This window comes from Physcomitrium patens, chromosome 7 (genome assembly GCF_059467195.1).
Source record: "Physcomitrium patens ecotype Gransden chromosome 7, ASM5946719v1, whole genome shotgun sequence".
Taxonomy (NCBI): domain Eukaryota; kingdom Viridiplantae; phylum Streptophyta; class Bryopsida; order Funariales; family Funariaceae; genus Physcomitrium; species Physcomitrium patens.
The window spans coordinates 1,854,112-1,875,955 of NC_143416.1; the positions used below are offsets into that span (position 1 = coordinate 1,854,112).

Sequence of the window (21,844 nt, forward strand, 5' to 3'; positions counted from 1 at the left end):
CCAATTATCTTTTGCACTTAATGGGATGCCATTTGAATTTAATTTTACCATTTTTTTATTATAATTTTCTTCTATTATGTTACTTGTTGGAAGCATATATGTTTGTAATATCCATATAGCTGCTTGAAACATTCTTTAACATGATCTTTGTAATCTTATTATGCATAAGTAAGTCAATATTATTTGCTAAATGTTTTGTAGATGGTATGAATAGAATATAAACACCATCAATTTTAGCTCTAGTTGGATCTTTTACATATCTAAAGATTGTGTAAAGAATATGAAAACAAATTCCTTACTATAATTAATTTTAAAATTTTTGAATACTATTATTATAGAGCTTGTATTCTTATAACAATAATATATCAAATTAAAATTAAATTATTTGGATATAATTATGTAAGTAATTAAATATTGATCGATCATTTTATTATTTAATATTATATGAATCAATATTCTACTTCAACAAATAGAAGTAGAACAGATTTGAAATCTTATTTCTCATAACAATAATAATTAAGAGAAATTTGTATTATTATAAACTTAATCAATAGCCTATGCTTCTTTAAATCGATTTGTTATTAGTGTGGCTAGATTGGTTTTTTTACTTTTCTAAAATATTTCAAAACCATGCTTAATCTAAATATAAGGTAGTTCTAAAATTTTAAATAATTAATCTAATGACCTAGAAAAAAAAATTTATGTAGAATATAGTAATTTATCAATTAGATGCTATTTTAGCAAAGATATGGCCATTTAAGAGATTCTTAAGATTCTTAAGTTCTGTTATAAATTAATTAAAAATAAATGAAAGTAAACTAAAGAAGTGGCAATGATTGTTAATGACACACATCCAAAAAATTGGTTGTAGAAATGAAGTATAAAATATGAGAAATATGGAAGATTTAAAATTAAAAAAATAAATAAAAATGATACATAATTTGATACAAGTGCAATATATATGAAGAATAATTAGAATAATTAGAATGTATAATAATTAGAATAAGCAATAAAAAGACATGAAAGTTAGGCAAACAAATGGAAGAGCACAAATAATAAGTAACTATCAAGAGTAAAAGAAATTATTAGGTATACTCTACAACAATACTTAGGAAGCACAATTAGTACAAAAAATACATGGTAGTAGCCAACTACAATATATAAAAAGTAGTGGCCAACTACAATAAGAGAATGAAAACAATCAATAGTAGAACACAAAGATAAGATAGAGAAACCTTGAGGAAGACAAACAATAATATAGAACTAAATCCTCAATTTTACTTAATGATACATATAGATACAAATCAATGGCAATAAATATGAAAATTGACATTAAAATTGAAAGAACCAACAAATCAATAAAAACCTAGGCATTGATAATTATAAGAGTAGAATATAAAGTTAGCTAACTAAATAAAATGAAAGTTATAGACCATATTATTAAGCATCCAATATTGATAAAAGTAATGAAGTTTGTGATATAAAACTATGCAATACTATTCTACAAAACTATTCATAAACTACCATTTGAAAAATATATAATTCAAGAACCATTCATTGAATCCATGCATATAAATAAGAAACGGATACATTGAACATACAACAATAATTGTACAAATGCATTGTTATTTTAGAAAGCAAGATATGTAATTTTTGAAAAAATTAAGATGGTCTTTGCATAGATAGAAAAGTGTGTGTGTATATATATATATATATATATATATATATATATATTAAGTGTAATAATATCTCTTATTGATTTTTTAAAATCTCTAAATAATTATTTAAATTTATTTGTAATAAAAATATTCTAAAAAAATTAAATATACAATGTGTTGAAAAAGAAATTAATTTTAAGACATGCAATAGTATTGAATACATTAATTGTTTTGTGTGCAATGCCGTCTAAGAAGTTTATGTAGCTCGGTGAAAATATTTTTGATAGCTCTTTTTGCTTAATCAACTAGGATATATTACTCTACTAATTAGCGCCCATTTTTATTTATAAGTATTATTTTTATTTTTGTATAGAACCATTCTAAATAATATTTTAATTATTCTTATATCCTATTTTTCTCATCCTATCTTTATAAATTTTAGTCTTATGTGTATTCAAATACATAAAATCTAAAAAATTTAGTTATAAAATTTCTATTAATAAATAACATTTGTATGTGATAATAGGACATCAAAAACATAACTTTCTTTGAATAGTACTATTATATTTGAAATTCTTTGTGTAATTTTTTATTGACAAAATATTAGTATAGAATAATAAAAAATATTATTTATTGGATACCATTAAATGGGATTATACTTAAATAAAAGTTAGAAAATAATAATATTGATATTAATTTCAAAAACATGCAATCATTTATAAAATTATAAAGACACCATAAAAAGTATCTATAATTTTAATTAAAAAATATATTGAATAGATTTTAATTAAATATATAACATCAAAAATATCTATTTTTTTAAAAAATAAAATAAAATAATATAAATATATATTTATTTATCTATACTAAATTTATATATAAATTTAATAAAAAATTTAAAAGACAATCTATTATATACATGTTTAAAAGAGTCAATTAGGTAAATTTTCATATTTACATATATTTCATTATTTTACATAGTTTTATATACTTCACTTCATTCATACTTAAATTTATATAGTATAAAAATTAAAATATAAATATTGAATTTAAATTGATGCAAATACCAAAGTAAAAGAGTACTTTAGTTAAAAGCCAATTCAAAAAATATTCTTATTTTATTTCAATACGATTTTTTATTATTATTATTATTATTATTATTTTCATTATTTTCATATATTTCTTCTAATTGATCATATGTATTTTCAAAAACTTATATGTTAAATCTAAAAATTAAATTTATTTTAGATATTACACTTCTATTTTTTAAAATTAAACTTTTTACAAAAACTTTATTTATTTTAGATAATTTGTGCATATACGAATATATTTGTAAAAAATCAAAAATCTAAGAATTTATAAAATATATTAAATAGATTTAATATCAAATGTTTATTTTTTAGTCTGTTTTTAAGTTATCAAAACTATGTTGCATAACATTAATGATAATAGTCACTTTTAAAAAGACATATATTTTGACATGAATAAAATTATATTTTTTTTTGCATATATAACTATATATAGTTATTTTAATTATGAATTTTTATTAATAGTAATTATTTTTATACAATTTATAATCAAAATTTCAGGCATTTAGAAGAGCATTACTGTGAGAAATTTAAATTAAGAAATTATGTGTGTATATGATATATATAATTTTTTTTTATTACATAGTGTAAAAACAATACTCTTCTCAATTACTATGTGTTTGATGCTTTAAATATAAAAATTACTACAATTTGAATATTTTATTAGTTAAAAATATACTTAGAGTTATGACAAGATCTTTGATTTTAACCCATTTTATATGATTCATGTTGAAGATATATCAAATTTAGAACTGAAAAACTACAAAGAAAGATTTTCTCTTTTCTTTTCTTATTTATCCTCCATGTATGTTTGGCTGTCTACATAGAATACCACTTTTTTTCTATTGTAAAAATATACATAATCCTTCTACATCTCAAGAAGTTGTGTGAGATAAATATTAATGAAGTCATAGAATGGATATAATTTTAAATAAGTATGTTTGTATGTTTTGAAAAAAATAAAATCATGCAAAGGAACTTACTTACATTTCAAAATATGCATTGCAGGACTTAGAGAAAAAAAACTCAGATGAAGGTTATAATATTCATCATACAAATTAAAATAGAATCCTTTTTAAATTATTGTAAGAAAAAACATTAAAATTTCTTAGGTGAAATTATATTATCTAAAATATGATACGAATATTTATATTTTTTAAAATAAAAAACATAAGAAATGAAGAAATATTGTATGATTTGTTGATATTGATTTCACAAGAGACTTGATCAAAAAAAATTATTGTTAGTTATGTCTTTACAAAAATTGTAACACCTCTTAGTTAGAAGCCTACTTCAAAATCTATGACAATACTTTAAACCACAATATTTAAATATATAGTTATTATAGAAGCAACAAAGGAAGCCACATGGTTGGGATGAATCGGTAGTAACTTTGATTTTGTGCTTGATGACATTTTATTACATTGTAATTATAAAATTATTTTATTACATTGATTTTAGCAAAAAATCATGTGTATCATTATATTATACAATATATAGATATTAAATACTACTAACTTTAAGTTTTTATTATTGGTTGTAAGGTATATTCTAAAAGGGTATATTAACAAAACTTGCAATAATTGTAAAGTTCAATTTATTCTTAAATATTTTGAATACAAGATATATTGAATAGAAAGACATTTATTAGCATGTAATAAAAAATATTTATATTTACAAGTTGGAGTTCTATATTGTTAAGAAAGCAAGATTGAATACTATATTGAGGTACTAGAATAGTGAGTTGTTTGTATGGACCTTCATATAGGATTAACATTTTAAGAAGAAAATTATGTAGTTATATAGTACTAATCAATTTTAAGGTGTTTTGAAGAAAATGTGAGAAAATGTAAAATTTATGAAATTAAGGTTGGTTGAAATTGTAAAAAAATAAAGAAGATGTGTATTGCTAAGATAGAAGTTTTATGAAGAAAATACAAAAGAATTCTCTACCTTACTATCAAGGATTCAAGAGAACAAATACTTAAAATAAACCTCTAATTCTACTCTTTTTATAGTGCAAGTCAATGCTATTATCACATGGACTTTTTAGTATGAATACACAAACAACTAGCTTAGTCAATAATGTCCAATTAACATGTGGACACTTGTCTTATTAGGCTGTATGATAGCTTGAAAGGCTAAGGCGGCTAAATGGTATTACCACCAACAAATGGCGGCTACAACTTATTAACCGGTAAAGTAGTGTCAACTGCCCATTTTACTTTATGTTTAATAAGAATCATACATTTTTTTAATACTCCCACTTAATAACATATTAGACTAACTTAGTTTGATGGTATCCATCATCTTCTTGAATTTACAATATTTCTCACTAGTTAGACTTTTGTTCAAAACATCCGCAACCATGTCTTCAATCTCGCAAAAAACTAAGTTGATGTCACTACTTTCAATCTTCTCACAAATAAAGTGATGTTGAATTTCAACATGCTTAATACAAGCATGGAATGTAGGATTTCTTGAAAGAAAAATGTAATTTTGATTATCACTCAAAATAGTCAAAAAATTGTCTTGTGAAAATCCAATATCTTTAAAAAACCTTTGAAGCCAAATTACCTCCTTTGTAGCATGAGTAGCTGCCATATACCCTGCTTTGGTGGTTGATAATGCTATTGTTGGTTGATTCTTGCTATTCCAACTAATTGCACTATCAACCAACAAGAGTGTATAAATAGTGGTTGAATGTCATGTATCAATATTTCCTGCATGGTATGCATTACAATAATTAATCACTTGCAAACTTAAAGATCTTCTACTATATTGTAGCACATAATTTGATGTACCTTAAAGATATTATAAAATGTGTTTCATGACTATCTAATGTTGTGGACCAGGATTTGCCACATATTGACTAACAACTTCCACTAGATATGAAATATTGACCAGAGCACCTATCATTGCATAGACTAAATTGTCCGCTATATTTTAGTATGAAATCTTCTTCATTGCTTCAACCTCTTTAGGAATTTGTGGTCTCATGTTTCTTAATAATTTACTATTAAATTCTAAAGGTATACCTAAAGGTTTATAATCTCTCATGTCAAATCTTTTAAGGAAATTTTCTACATATTTTTACTGAGTGAGGTAGATTTTACAAATCTTTCAGTTCTTCTTCATCTATACATCTAAAATATAGTAGATTTCTTATAAATCCTTCATCTCAAACCTCTCAGCTAAGTTTCTCTTTATTTCTAAAAAAATTTCCTTGTTATTGGACACAAGCATTAAGTCATCTACATAAAGTACAATGGTGATAAAAAAATCCATTACTTGTTTAAAAAATATAAATGTTAGGATCAATATGGCTTCTTTTCAAACTTTTTGATGCAAAATAATCATCTATCTTTGTATACCATGCCCTAAGAGATTCTTTGAGCCCATAGAAAGTTTTAGAGAGTTTACACATCAATTGTTCTTCATCTTTAAATATATAGCTTTCTAGTTGGTCCATATATATCTCCCCTTTAAGATCTCCATTCAAGAATGTTGTCCTGACATTCATTTGATGGACTTTCAAATCTTCAATTGCAGTTAGTGCAAAAAGTATACAAATTGAGATCATTTTTGCTATTGGAGTAAAAGTCTCATTGTAATCAATACCTTCTTTTTGTATATAATCCTTTGTAATGATTCTTGTCTTGTAGCGCTCCATTGAATCATTTGTATTACATTTGATCTTAAAAATCCATTTGCAACCCATTGATTTTCAATTTGCTGGTAATGGTGTTAAAGTCCAAATCTTGTTGTCAATGAGACTTTAGTACTCTAAATCCATTGCTTCTTTCTACTTCCAAGTTTCATCCTTTTTTATAGCTTTACTGATATTAATTAGTTCTTATGTGCTTGTGTGAAAAGCATATGCCATACACACTAAAGATATGAATGACTTGGAAGGAATCTAAGCCAATGTTGATTCATCAATTATTTGTTGTTGTGCCAAAAGTCAAGTGAAGGTGGAGGTAGAGGTGAGATTGAAGGTGGATTTAAAGCTACACATTGTTATCTAAGTGCTCAAGCTTGTGTTCAAATATCTCAAATAAAAGATGAAGATTTAATAGTTGGTTGTTAGTAATCTTTATCAGTGTCCAAATCTCCCATTGTATCCTTAGTGTCACTTTCTAAATCTGATGAAGATTCCATAGGCTCAATTTTAATCCTTGTTTCTTGAAATTTATTAATAGAAACCTCCAAAGTTGATTTTTTTTGCTTAGAGTCTTCATACTTAACAAACTTAATATTATGACTGTTAATTATGGAGCCATTTTAAATATCATACAAATGATAGTACTTAGTACCCTCAAAATAGCCAAGAAATATACATTTCGTACTTTTGGGATCAAGTTTTGTATATTTTTCATCTAAAACATGCACATAGGAATTACATCTAAAGCTACAAAGATGTTATATTGAAGGTTTTATACCTGATCAAACTTCTTTCAATGTTTTTCCTTTGACAACTATAGTAAAAGATCGATTAATAATGTATGTTGTAGTATGAATGGCTTTTGCCTACCATGCATTCAAAATTTATTTATGCTATAACATGCACCTTACATTCTCAAATAATGTCCAATTCTTATGTTCTACAATTCCATTTTGTTGAGGCATATAAGGCATTAAAAATTATCTTTTAATACCATGTTGATCACAAAACTATTTGAAGGCCTTAGATGTATACTCTCTACCATTATCACTATGCAATTTTTGAATCTCCAAGCCCGTTTGTTTCTCAACTAAAGCCTTAAAAATTCTAAAGTTATCCAAGACTTCAGACTTTTGTTTCATGAAACAAAAAAAATTCTTGAAAAATGATCGATAAAAATAACAAATTATTTTCTTTCTCTATGTGATGTTCTCTTCATAAGACTATTTACATCGGAATGTATTAATTTTAAGAATTTAGCTACACAAGTACCACCTTTTGTTGGAACAACATCACAATGTTGTCTTCCATAAATACATCTCTCACAAAACTCTAATTTTGTGTTCTTACCTATGTTTAGAAGAATGACCATATCACCTATTTGTAGTTTTTTCAAGCTCAAAATGCCAAAATATCTATATCATTGATGCCAAAGATCAACCTTGTTCAAAGTTTGTTTTGTCTCAATAATAAGAGATGTCTTTTTTCCTTCATCTAAAGGTTCCAATAGCTTGTACAAGCTACCATGTCTAACACCTTTGATGGTTGTATTGTCTCATTTCATAAGACATGTATCAACATTAAAATTGACTTTGTAACCATGATTTGTTATTTTGACTTAAACTTGAGATAAAATTATGAATTTTTATTAGATTTATATATATATATATATATATATATATATATATATATATCTTAGAATCTATAATTTTAACAAGAAAGAAATTTCTAATTTAGTAAAAAATAATATATTGCCTATATAGTTTGATAGTTCAATTTTGGAAGGCTTCTTCTTATTACTCATAAGCTAGAATGTAACAAAACATCCATACAATACATGTTAAGTTGCTTTTGTTGTGTTGATATTTTTTTAATAAATTAATAATAATTTTATTTATAAATTATCTACTTATTTAATTATTTTATAAGCTTTATAATTATCTTTAAGTATTTTTTTTAATTTTCAAAAGCAATATAAATATATATATATATATATATATATATATCCTATACTATCACTAAATATTAAGTCTTTATTTTAAAGTTTTATTACTAAGTACATTATGTTTGATCATCTTTATATAGATGATTTTATCATATTTGAAGAGTATTATTTCTATTTTAATATTATCAAATATTATCAAAAATATTTACTAAAAATAAATAATAGTAATAATAATATATTATATATATATATACCTTTATTTATTATAGTATAGTAATCTATAATTTTTAAATTTTCAAATTTTATTCTATTTTTAAAAAATCAATATAATTTTATAATTTAGAAGATTATAAAAAATTAGGATTAAAACTAAATAACACAACTAAAAAAAAATAGTAATAACTATCGTGGGGTTAGCAAAGCTCTCTTTTTCTATATATAATTTTTTTTTAAGTATTAAAGTTTCACATTTTAATAATATTGATTTAACACCTAATTAGCTAGAATGTAGAAGAATCTAAATTGACTACAAGAAGTTGTATTGTTTAATATTGTTAATATAGTACTAATAGTTGTACTGTTTATTATATTTAATAATTCTTTTAATTCTCAGCTTCCATTCTAAGTTCAAATTTTATTTGTATTATTTATATAACTATACATATAGGATAGTTTAAAAAAATTGAAATAAAATCTTCAGTTGTTATTTTATTAAAGATGTGATTTCATGTTAAAACTATTCTATAATGAGATATTAAGAATATTGTATAAAATCATTAATAAATATTTATTTATTTATTTATTTATTCATTAAATTGATTTGCAGATTATTTAAGAAAGTAGTCACTACTCCATATTTTGACGTTTGATTTTTCTTTTGTTGTTCTAATATACATTTTTGTTGACGTAATTTTTTAGCTATATGGTACTTTTTGAGAGACATTATTTTTGAATTCAAAAGTATTTTTGAAAATTGTTAATATAACAATAATATATATATATATATATATATATATATATTTATTGATAACATTTTCATGTTTTATTGTAAATTTCAGTATTATATTCAATCTAAAAATAGATGTGTTTTTAATTATTTCATATCTAGTTTTATTTTACACGTTTATTCTCCAAAATATGTTAAGCAAGCTCATTTAAAAAAACAAAAGGCAAATCTTGGAAACCTCATATTTGAGTGTATTTTTTGGAAATTTAAAAACTAAAAAAAAGAATATATTTAAAATATTTCATATATTTCAAAATAAACAACTTATATTTCTTAAATATAATTTTTTTTAATAAAATATTATCCGAATCAACTAAGATTATGATATTAAACAGATGTATCACAAAATGAATGGATTTTAAAATAAATTTGGTTTCAAAAAACTAAAATATAGGTATATTTATCTTTAAGATCTCAACTTTAATCATTATGCTTTTGTGCCATTGTAAAAATTAATATTTTTTTTTCCTTTATTATGACTTCTTATCCTCCAACCCTTGAATTCTAAAGACTATTTCCTTTTAAAAACATTGAATTAGAAATAAGAAATTTCCAAAACTATTTTATTTGTTTAAAAAACTCATATCAATTTTTTTCTAAAAAAATATAATATTTTTTAAAATTAAAATAATAACTGAATATTAAAAAACACCCACAACTTGTAAAAAAGCAACTATCTAAATCGCGAAATCATTTTCTTGGCAAGAGACAAAAATTGAAGACACCGTGGGATCAGGGCCACAGAGGTATCCCGGTGACTGGAGCCCGCGATGTATAATGGCGACAGAAATGGATGAATGAAGAGAAGCACAAGAAAAGGATGAGAAGACGTGGATGAATGAAGAACGTTCGTCTGTTGGGCGCCAAGGGTGAGTACCAGCACACATGGCCGGCGGGGGGGGGGGGGGGGGAGGCTCCAACGTAGCGGTGGTCGTGGTAACTAACTTCTGCAGAGGAGGAGGAGAACCATTGGCTATGGCGTCGTCAGAGGGCCATGGCCTGTGGCCTGGATGCGCTCGTCCTGCGCCATTGTGATTGCCGGAGCAGTTATGATCCCACCGAGGATTGCACACCACTGGTTCCAGCTCCACCTCAAGACGTCTTCGCTTCATTCACTTCTACACTCTACCACTTGCTCTGCGCCTTAGAGCTCGCCAGTTTGTTCTTTTCGAAGGATCGGGTTCCGTGCCGTGTTGTAGGCTTGTGAATGGCGTTGCCGGAGTAGGCCCCGCGGAGAAAATCACTGTGGAGGAAGAAGGCGAGTCGTCTTCCTTTTTTTTAAAGTTGTTGGAGAGAGGAGTCGTTCTTTTTTCTTTTGGCGATTTTGCGTTGTGGAAGCTTTGTTGATGCGCTTGTAGTATACCTCCGTTGGAGTGTGAGCGTGGTGAAGGTCCTAGCTATGTGTTCATGTTTTCAATGCACTTGAGATCCATTTCCAGCTGCAGGATTCGTTGGACGTTTTTGTTTGTTGTGGTTGTTCTTGCATTAGGAGAATCTTTCTGTGCACGGGGTTTTTGGAAGTAAAAGGCCTGGGTGATATCGTGATCTGCAAGTTCAGTTTAGTTCACCGGGGTAGTGTGTGCTGAGATTTACTGCGAGTTGTTTTTTTTGTCTTCATTTTTGTAAAGCGAAGAGAACGTCGATTGTATAATTGTTATTTATTTATTTATTTATTTATTCTTTTTGTGGAATAAAAGGTAACAGACAATGAGTGGCTGCGAGGTTGATCCAGATAGAAATCCTGAAGTGTTTGACTTGAAGATTTACTAAGGCGGAGGCAGGATGTTTCTCAGTTCGAATTGCGAGGAATTGTGAACCATCAGTGTGATAAATTGTCGGAAATATCACTATGCGACGTTCTATGAGTGTCACCCACGGAAAATTTGAGCTGATGCAGCGGTAAACGGAGTCCAGCTGAGCGTCACCCTTGATGGATACAAATCCAGACTGTTTTTCCATGATACCAATGTAGAATATCATGTGACTACGGATATTGATACGGACAGTGGATCCAATTCTCAGCATTTCAGAACATGATGCATACCAAGACGTCAGCCATAAACCGCTAGTTGAAAGCGGGATCAACTCAGACGTTACCAACAAACACACATTTCAGTCTCCACTAACACTACAGTAGTTGAGCAGCGGTGAGTGTCGAGAGAAAACTGAGGAGGAGAGAAGGTGATGAATGTGGGGATGGCTTCTCTTCATAATCATGTAAACTGCGAGCGTCGTAAAAGCCTTACGAAATCAGAATTTCTGGCATCATGGCCAATTGTTCTTTGGATAGCGACTATGATGGCTACGAGTGTCGTGTGTGCCTTGCCAGAATTAATTTCACCAGGTGATCCTGACATTGTGTTGGTGTGGAACGTCTCGTACATCACTAAATCACCCTTGGGAAAACCTCAACAGGTTGGTTTTCGTCCACGCATCAGCTGTGATTTCCAACTTTGGTGGTCAGAAAATTGAAACTAGCTAATTTGTAAACAGATCATCCTTACAGCATACGCTACATGACAACGATTGAATAATTTTTAGAATGACAACATGTAGGCAGCCGTTTTCAGTTTAATCAGAATTTTATTAAGCAGTACTGCTGTTCCGTTACAAATGAACCAGCCTCTCCATTGATGCTCTTAATATGTGGTGACAAGCAGCAAATGCATCTCAAGCCTTTAATAAGGGATGAGTACTGAGGCGAAATGAAAAGAATTAGAAAACGTACTGACCAAAAACTTAGGCTGCACTCAATGAATGTTACCATGAATTTTGGATGCAGGTGATAGTAATCAACGGGGAACTGCCCGGGCCAACCATAGTTGCTAAGACCAACGACGTGGTGGAGGTGAACGTGTTCAACCGATTGGATGAGCCTATATTGTTCACCTGGTTTGCGCCTAGCCCAACATGGTCGCTTGCCTTCACAGAAAAAATAAAATAAAATGAAAATCTGAAATTTTGAAGTCTGAACCTGATGCAGATCCAATAACAGAATGCGTAGAAAAGATGATATTAAAGTATGTACATTAAAGGAAAATGCACACATTATTGGAATTTGAAGGGACGGCATACAACATCGACACAATTCATGGCAAGACGGGGTGTCGGGAACAAATTGTGAGATTCCTTCACATTGGAACTGGACCTACAAGTTTCAGGTGAAGGATCAAATTGGCAGTTTCTTCTACTTCCCAAGCACTCGATTCCAGCGAGCTGCTGGTGGCTATGGTGGAATCCGCATAGATTCCCCCAGAGTGCCTTCACCGTTTGTCGAACCCCTAGTGGACGTCTTCGTGCTTATTGGTGATTGGTACACCCGTAGCCACAAGGTTTCAGCTTCAAAACACAATCTGTTCACTTTCTTGTAGCGCTTAATTTGTATACTTAACAGATCAGAAGAATAGTGCTCTAAACGTTTCACATGCAAGTCTTCAGACTAGACACAGATGTTATGCTCATGTATAACCCTCACAGACCTGGCCACCGTTGAAGTTCGCTTGTTTAACGATCGACAGGACTTACGACAAACATTGGAGGATGGAGACCTGATAGGCCGGCCCGATGGAGTTCTAATTAATGGCTTTGGACCTTACAGTAGGGTAGACTCAACTAGATGCTGGGTTCTGCCTGTAGAACGTGGTACGTTCACTTAATTCGTATTTAAACCATCTCTTACACTTAATCCGACGTTTTGTATCCGAACTTCGCTCGTCCCAATCTAAAAAACTGATTTGGTAAAATACAGTGAGGGACAGATGATCCAAGTGGTGACAGATAGTTTTAGGAACGAATGATTCTGTTGCAGCTTAGCTTTGTAGGATGCTGTGACACGCAGGGCAAACCTACCGTCTCCGCATCTCAAATGTGGGAGTAAAAACGACTCTAAACTTTCGGATACAGGGTCATGAAATGACATTAGTTGAGACGGAGGGTTCCTACACACAACAGAAGTCGCTCAACAATCTGGATGTGCATGTTGGTCAGTCCTACTCCGTCATTGTAACAGCAGATCAAGCGAGCAGAGACTATTACATTATGGCAAGTCCTCGGTTCGAAAATGCAACAACCTTTTATGATGCTGCTGGAGTGGCTCTGATGCATTACAGCGATTCCAATGTGATTGCGTCTGGTCCACATCCTCTTGGACCTGATCCTGATGATATATCGTTCTCACTCGAACAAGCACGATCCATCACGTAAGTACATCAACAGTGAGAGGTCCGATATTTTGAAACAGGATCATGAGTTTTGGTTTCGTGGTCACTGCCGATCATTTTGCATGCTCTGCACACAGCGTTGATATGTCATGTCTACCCCCCGATAAACATAATTCCACTTCGTCACGGAATATGCGCTGTATTTGTAAGGACCTATAATATGTTTTTCGATTTCTAATTTCTTTCGTGGTTGAAAAATATTACGATATCACAGAATTGCAACTGAGAATATCAAGTTCAAGAAGGCTGATTCACTCTGTCTCTTGAACACCAACGAATTTGTAACGCCTAGACTTGTCTGTGTTGGCAGATGGAATTTGACTGCTGGAGCAGCCCGACCTAATCCGCAGGGGTCATTCCATTATGGAAGCATCGACCCCTCTCAAACTTTTATCTTCAAAAACTCTGGTCCAGCCATTGATGGGCATCACAGATTTGCAATAAATAATATTTCTTTTGTTCCAACCACCACACCCTTGAAACTGGCTGATTTCTACAACATTAGCTCGGGTGTATACACTTTAGATGCTTGGCCGTCAATCTACTCTCAACAAGAGATAATGCCTATATTTGAGCCCACATTGGCAACTGCAGTTGTGAGTGGTCAGTACAAGGCATTCGTGGAGATGGTGTTTGAAAATAATGAGGCAACGTTGCAGAGCTGGCATCTGGATGGATATGCTTTCTGGGTAGTTGGGTAAGTCTATACATTTTTGTTAAAACTAAGTGAATGTCACAGGCCGGTTCCCCACATCTCCTAATTCATATTTTATGTTAGGGGACGTATAACTTTTCATTGAACTTGAAAGGGGTGTGTAAAAAGATGTCCCATCTCTGTATATGTCAAATTAATTTGATTACTTTTGATTCTAACCAGGGGAACATTGAAATGGCAGCATGGATCACGGTCGATGGAGTCCGACAAGCCGGAGCCAGTACAACAATGTGGATGCAGTTGCTCGTTGCACAACACAGGTTTCTAAACTCCTCACACATACTCAGTCTTATGGTTCTATCGTCATGCAAGCATGAAGGAGTGAGGAGCTGAAATGGTACAAAAGGACTGTTTCGAAGAATTCTGAGTAGGGACTCATAAAACTCTGCCAAATCTTAGGATGATGAATTAGCTTATATTTAGCTGCTATTGTGGTTGAACATGTAGAGACGGAATGAGAGATGCACATCCCTAATTTTGACCATAATAACACACGTACTTTGGATTTTGTTTATGAATTTGCAGGTCTTTCCACAGTCATGGACAGCAGTCATGGTGATGCTCGATAATGTGGGAGTCTGGAACTTGCGATCTGAGAATTTGCAACGTCAGTACTTAGGTCAAGAGCTGTATTTGCGCGTAGTGAACCCCGAAGTGTTGCCTATGCACAGCCCCTACTCGGAGACTCCCATTCCAGACAACGCCTTACACTGTGGGTGGCTTTCTTATAAGCAAAAAGCTCAGTAAGCTTCTGCCCTATCATATCATCCTCTCCCTGTTTTCCTCATTGCCATTGCTTTGAATTGATTTAGATAGTATTCAACCTTCATCATAAAGGATGCTTCAGCTCCACGCATGCTGCTTTTTGAAGTCGTGAAACCTATTTACTCCTTGGTTCTCATGTCTTCATTTTTATTTGTTTATTTGATTACTTGTGTGTACGTTTTAAATGAATACGTAGCTCTAGGGACCTACACTCTCGGAATTATCTTAAGTATCACATCAAATTCTACAACTTTTCCATAATCCATAGGATAAATCACATGTTTGTTCATATAGGTACATTCATAATCATCAAAAAATTATAAAAATGAATGAAATTAACAAAAATCGCATTTTTTGCACCCAAAACAATATATATATATATATATATATATTAAAAAAAAAGTGTGTTTGTGTGTGAAACATAGTATTATTAAAATTTGGAAAAAAATAGTATACAAAATAAATTTTGGTTAATCAGATTTAGTATTGTACAATGGCATATGTTAAGTGGTTGAAATTAATACAGTTTTCTCAATCAATTTGAGCTGGCTTTTAACATACTATATTTCAAATTTAAGTTCATATAGTTAATTTTTTTTCTAGATAATCTGAAAAAAGTAAATACACTGATTACAATGGATATTTGACATGTACATATTGTTTGTATTGCAGGATATCCAAAGCATCTGTTATTAATGTTTACAATGCAATATATTTTGTACTAGTTAATGTATTTTTATATTGCTTAATATAGAATTAGTACTTTCTAAGCAATTTAGTTTTTAAAAAAAAATAGAAAAAACTATCAATAAAAATATAAAATAATGTAAAATATGAATTATATTTTATGACACAAAGATAGTTGAATTTAAATTTAAATATAATATTGCATAACCAATATTAAGTATCAATGATAGAAAAACTTAATTTTGCTAAGCATTCATTGCTATATAAGCCAAATGAGCAAAGTTTCTTTACAAATACAAGGCTTGAATCAAATGTCTTGCCAATTTAATATATATATATATATATATATATATATTTGATTCGAGCTACTTTTAAGATTCTTTCAATATGATTTTTAAGATAATTAAAATAAAATTTTTCTATCTAAAGAGATAAATTTTTTCATAATGTGACATTCTTGATTAGAAGCAAAATTAAAATAGTTTAATTATTTTTAATTTGAAGCAACAAAATTAAGTATTTTTTTTTTCAATGTATAAATGTTGGTAAATATTTAAAAGACTATGTTAGATACACAATCATTTCTTTGAGCATATAGGTTTAAATAGTGTTTAAATCTAAAAAGATTTTTACTTATATAAAATATAGAATGCCATTATAATAAAAAGTAATAATAAAATACATTATAGAATCTATTTGGTCCATATTGAATTTATATTTTTACCTTACTTCACCCAAGAAGATTGAATAGAAAGAATCATAGAATAGATCTTTTATACTTTGGAGTCTATATAAATAAAATATAGCCACTTGTATATGTATCTATCAATAAACAATAAATCTTGATTCTATCAAAATAATGTTTTAAAAGTATCATAGAAGAATTTAGAGGAATCAATATTTATAAATAAAATAATTAATAATCATAATTTATCAATTTTATTTTGATTTATTAGTCTAATAATCTACTTACATATAAAAATCAAAATCTATATATAATTTAATAGCACTTACTAATTGCAATTGGATTAGCATTCATCAATTAATATTTAGAAATTTTTGGATAAATGTCTCTTAAGAGTACCTAAAAACTATTTAGTAAAGAGTACAATGATTCAAAAAATTACTTCAATGTTTGTATTTAGTCCATATCTTATCTTATTTCAATCTTTCTATAATTTTATATAAAATACTGCTTAAGCAATGAATTAAATACTATTAGTTTTATATCTAATGCAAAAATCATAGCAATTAATTGTGTCACCAAAGAATAATAAGATAATATGGACTTAGAAGATATTGAGACAATTTTTTGATTAGTAAGTCAATACTTTGTTGGCTCTCTTTTTGCCATTAAAATCACTTCTATTTAATGATATTAATATATGATTAAAAATGACCTTTTAACCAATTTCTTTCTAATCCACTTCTATCTTTTCTAAAAATTCCATTATTTAAGATGGCTGTGTTGATCAAGTATTCAAACAATGTTTAAAATGCTCTAAAAGTATTTTATTAGTGTGAATTTTAGAAATTATGCAATCTATTGTATCACTTGTAAGCCAAGTTCTTCAAAGTACTCTTTTATCTTTTAAGAAGTATGCTTTAAATCATTGTCTTGCTAAAAAATCACATCATTGACACCCAAGTTGTAATAATCTAAGGTTCCTATAAGCTCATTGTTGAAAATCTTGTAGTACAAATCTACATCTATAATAATTGTAAAGCTACATTTTCTTTGTCTTATGCAACAACTAGCACGATAATGATGAGATAGTCTAAATAAGTACAACATAATTTTTAAACCAACAAAGATGTATGCATGTATAGATAAAAGGATGTAGTTATATCCTACAAACTTTAAAAAATAAACAAAGTGCAATAATAAATAAAGTGGTACAACAATGAATAACAATAGAGGTTGCAATAGTATTTGCAATGAGTAACAAATAAGGAATTGAAAAATTATCTCAAAGAGCAGCATGTGCATATTTAAAGAACTAGTTACATACAAATTTAGTTGTTAATATTTCAAAAATGAGTTTAAAACATTAAAAAGTTATAAAATATGTTTCTATCAATGATAAAATAAAAATAAAAATAAAAAATAATTATGCCAATAAATATTATTTAAATAATATTATCAAGATATAGATATTCTTTACAACATTAAATGAATATAGGACTAAAAAGCATCTTTATCTAACACCCCTTTTAATTAGAAATAATTTTGTATAAAATCCGTTAATTCTAATTGTTTTATTTTCACCTAAAAAAATATTTTTTAATAAATATATGAAATAGGCATGAAATTTTGATTTTTCTAAAGCTTGAAAAAAAAATTATAAAAAATTTATTACAACTATTAAAAAATATATTTAAAAAATAGATAGAAATTTTTTTAAGTCTCTTTTATGTAATTTTTTTATATATGTTAGAATATAAAAAATTTAAATTTAAAATATATTTTATTTAAATATCTTATTAATTTTTATAATTTTATAATAAGATATATGGGATTATTAATTTTAATTACATTAAAAATTCTTTGGCAATGCTATTCCTATATGTTTTATACTTGTTCAAATACTTGTTCAAATACTTTGTCTTCCTTATTGAATACTTAGATTCTTACACCTTGAAAATTTTAGAATATTCTTTCTTTACTTTCACATAAGAGCTATCTCTATACTTATAGTATCTCTTAATAAAGATCACTCCTTGTCTTCCAATAGTTGTAGCTTAGATGCAAGTTTTATAATTAATATCAAGGTCAAGATTAATCAATCTATCAAGGTCATTTTTATTGAAGTTTATTACTTTGTTGAAATTAATTACTTTCTTTTAGTCATTGAAATTGTCTTAGTCATCTTTGTTCTTTGATCTCTTCTTCATGTCTTTATATGTCTTACAATATCTTATTGTTGTTACATAAGTCTTTGTCAAAGTTAAAGTAATTCGATGATATTGATTGCTTTAAAGTAGAACTTTAGCTTATACTTAATGAACCTTGTCTTGTAATCATTCACTTGATTTCTAATGTCATAGACTTAGTCCTAAGGTTTCTTCAATCTTGAATTGTAAACCTAAAAATTTTCATGAATCTTTCTTTGAATCCTTCTCTAACTTAAAGCTTAAGACTTATATATATATTAAAAAATTAGATAGAAAAAAAATAATAAAATATCAAATATAATCTTTTTATTTTGATTCTTATCATTATATTATTCATATAAGTTTAAGGCTATTTATCATTTTAAATTATAAGATTCTTTTATTACTACTTAGATTTAGTAAGTCTATTCTATTTCTAACTATCTTAACTACCTAACATGGTTTTAACCACCTTGTCTTTTAATCAAATAGGTAACTAACCACTTTACTTTTTCACACGAACTTTTCTTTTCTTAATTCTATTTACACTAGCTTTCCTTTCAATTCTTTTCATATTAAGTCCTCTCTTTATATTTTGATTTTTTTTAATATCAAAGTTTTTTTTTTCATTTTTTAAGTCTTTTCTTCTTATTTAAATACCTTTATATATTAAATATTTTCTATTTTTTAAAAAAATCTACTAAATATTTTTTTATTTTAAAGAATTATTAATTAATAGAAATTAGAATTAATAATTAAAAATTAAGAATTAAGACTTTTAGATGATAATCTTAGATTAACACTTATTTTTATTTGTTGTATTAGATTAGTTGAACTTGAGCCCTTTTTAAAATTACTTGAGTTTGTAGGTCTTTGAGGTGGGTTTGTAGATCTTGGAGATGAATTTGCAATTTTTGATATGAATCACCTACCATGCCTTGGGTATTTAAATAATTTCTAGACCTTGAAAAAAAACATTCTTTATAAAAAAAAATAACAAGCCAAGATTTTATGAATATTTGTAATCTATTATGAAAGAATATTCATTCAACTATAAGATATTTATATTCTTTAATGAGTATTTATAATCTACTATGAAAGAATATTAATATGAATTAAAGTTTTTACATTCAAATACATTCTAAGTAATCATACTAGTAATTTTTTTTTTGGTTTAAAAAGAAGTCCAGTTTACTTCTAAATTAAAAATAATAAAATTTTAAGTAAATTTGAGATTTTAATGAGTCATAAGTATTTTCTTCATCTTAGAATAATAATTATCTAAAATATTTGGATTTATGATTTTTATTTTTAATAATATTTTAATTACTTTTTATTATTAGAAATACATTCCTAAAAAAAATTAATGAAATTGAGCTATAATATTTTTTAATATATTTTAAATATAAAAATATTACTATATTCAAATATTTATTTAATAATCCATAGTATTCTATTATTTATAAATGATGTATTATTTACTAGTAGATGTGTTATAGAAGAAGAAACTAAAATGCAAATCTTTCTTACTCTTGTGTCATTTAGATTGTTGACATGGTTTGAAGGAGTTTTATGTGTGTACTTTAAGTCACTTAGTAATTAACTTCTTTAAAATCTAAGTCCTTTGCAAAGTTTTCGTGTTTTTATTCTAGTAGAATTCCTCCATTAATTTTTTAAGCATATATATATATATATATATATATATATGGCATTAATTCCTTAAAACTTTGAACAATCTCATAATCAAATATTTTTTTATAAGCTATGTTTTTTCAAATCAATAGAAAGATTAAAGATAAACATGTGTGTAAAAGGTGATATATATAATAGTGACTTGGTTTCAAAAAATATGAAGATATTTTGAGTTATTAACAATATTGTCTAATTGTAATGGATGCTTACATTACTTAAATAAATAGAAGTAAGTAGAAGTATATAGAACATATTAGGTAGATAGTATCTCTCATAAACAAACTTCATAGAAGTTTCATAGATTCAAATTAGATCTTGGATTTATATAGACATGTCATATCATTATTCGAACTTGTTCCACAAGTTTCTAATTTTTAAAAACTTCCATTAGAAGAAACTTACAATTTGATCTTTAGGCCATAAGTCTTGTAGTTCATAGGAAGCTTTTACAAGGTCTTTTTAATAGCTAGTGCATATAGAGGCAAGAGTAGATCCAGCTTTAATCTTGTCAATATTATTATGATATTCTAATTTTGATTTAAGACTTTCTAGTTTTCTTTTATTAGACAATACCCATTATAATTTCTTTCTTTCTTATTTCTGTATCTTCTTTTTTTACTTTCTTTCTTCTTCAATAATTCAAAAAAGTATTGTCTTTTAAAATTTTGTATATATTTATATTTTTAATACTAGTATTACATGAATTAGATTTAGATGAATATTTTATATAGATTCTAAAGATACTTAAGAGTCATTGTAGATTAATATTTATAGATAGATGTTGGCACAATTAGAATAAATTTTGTTTGTAGTAACTACATGTTTCCATAATTACTTGAATTAGTCATAGGCATTGATAGATATATTCATAATATTAAAAATTGAACATGTATTTAGTTGCTATATATATATAAAAAAATACTAATAGATCTACTTACAAATATAAGTATTTATTTTACTAATTGTTATATATAAGTATTATTTCTATTGGATTTATTATCAAAGGTGCAAACAAATTATTTGTTTTCTATTAATCAAAGAGATAACACTAAAGTAATATTAAGTTTGATAATTATAGAATTTTTGTTTTGATGGAATGTGTTTTGTGACTTTAATAAAAGATACAAGTTATAGCCTTTTTAGATTTGAAAATTTTCCATTAAATCAAACAAGAAGAATGTGTTGAGTTTTTATATTGATGTTATATTTTATAAATTTTGGTTCTAGCTAAACCAAGTTTCTTTGTGTTTACTTCTAAAAACCATGCTATGCTATTATTTTATTTTATCTATTATTGAAGTGGTACATTTATATAATGTATAGAATTTAAGAAATAATATTGTCTTATGAATTGTAATTGATGAAAATGGCTTTAAATTTGTAAGAATATTGTAATCTAATAATTATTTAAATTCCTTCCAAATATAACTATTAGATTGTTGTTATGTTATTTCTTTACCACTAAAATCACTAATGTATATTGTAGTTGAAAAGATCATCTTTTGAATCTTAAAAACATTCATTTGTTGT

At 27.4% G+C, this 21,844-nt stretch overlaps 1 protein-coding gene across 4 annotated transcripts; it reads left to right on the top strand.

Annotated features, from left to right (window-relative positions):
* The first annotated feature begins 10,270 nt into the window (after window positions 1-10,270).
* On the top strand, window positions 10,271-15,895 carry LOC112284333 (monocopper oxidase-like protein SKU5). 4 transcript variants are annotated; one of them, XR_016504052.1, is made up of 10 exons: window positions 10,271-10,619; window positions 11,059-11,776; window positions 12,144-12,253; window positions 12,426-12,693; window positions 12,880-13,003; window positions 13,200-13,560; window positions 13,892-14,278; window positions 14,459-14,556; window positions 14,822-15,039; window positions 15,734-15,895. XR_016504052.1 is itself a non-coding variant. In XM_024524045.3 (10 exons), exons 2-10 carry the CDS (start codon window positions 11,546-11,548, stop codon window positions 15,813-15,815), a joined length of 1,860 nt encoding a protein of 619 aa, XP_024379813.1. In that variant the 5' UTR covers window positions 10,272-10,619; window positions 11,059-11,545; the 3' UTR covers window positions 15,816-15,895. The 4 variants fall into 4 exon arrangements, 3 of the variants coding, with proteins under 3 accessions (XP_024379813.1, XP_073391171.1, XP_073391172.1); XM_024524045.3 differs by having other exon boundaries at window positions 10,272-10,619; window positions 14,478-14,556; XM_073535070.2 differs by having other exon boundaries at window positions 10,272-10,619; window positions 11,066-11,776; window positions 14,478-14,556.
* Window positions 15,896-21,844: the final 5,949 nt, after the last annotated feature.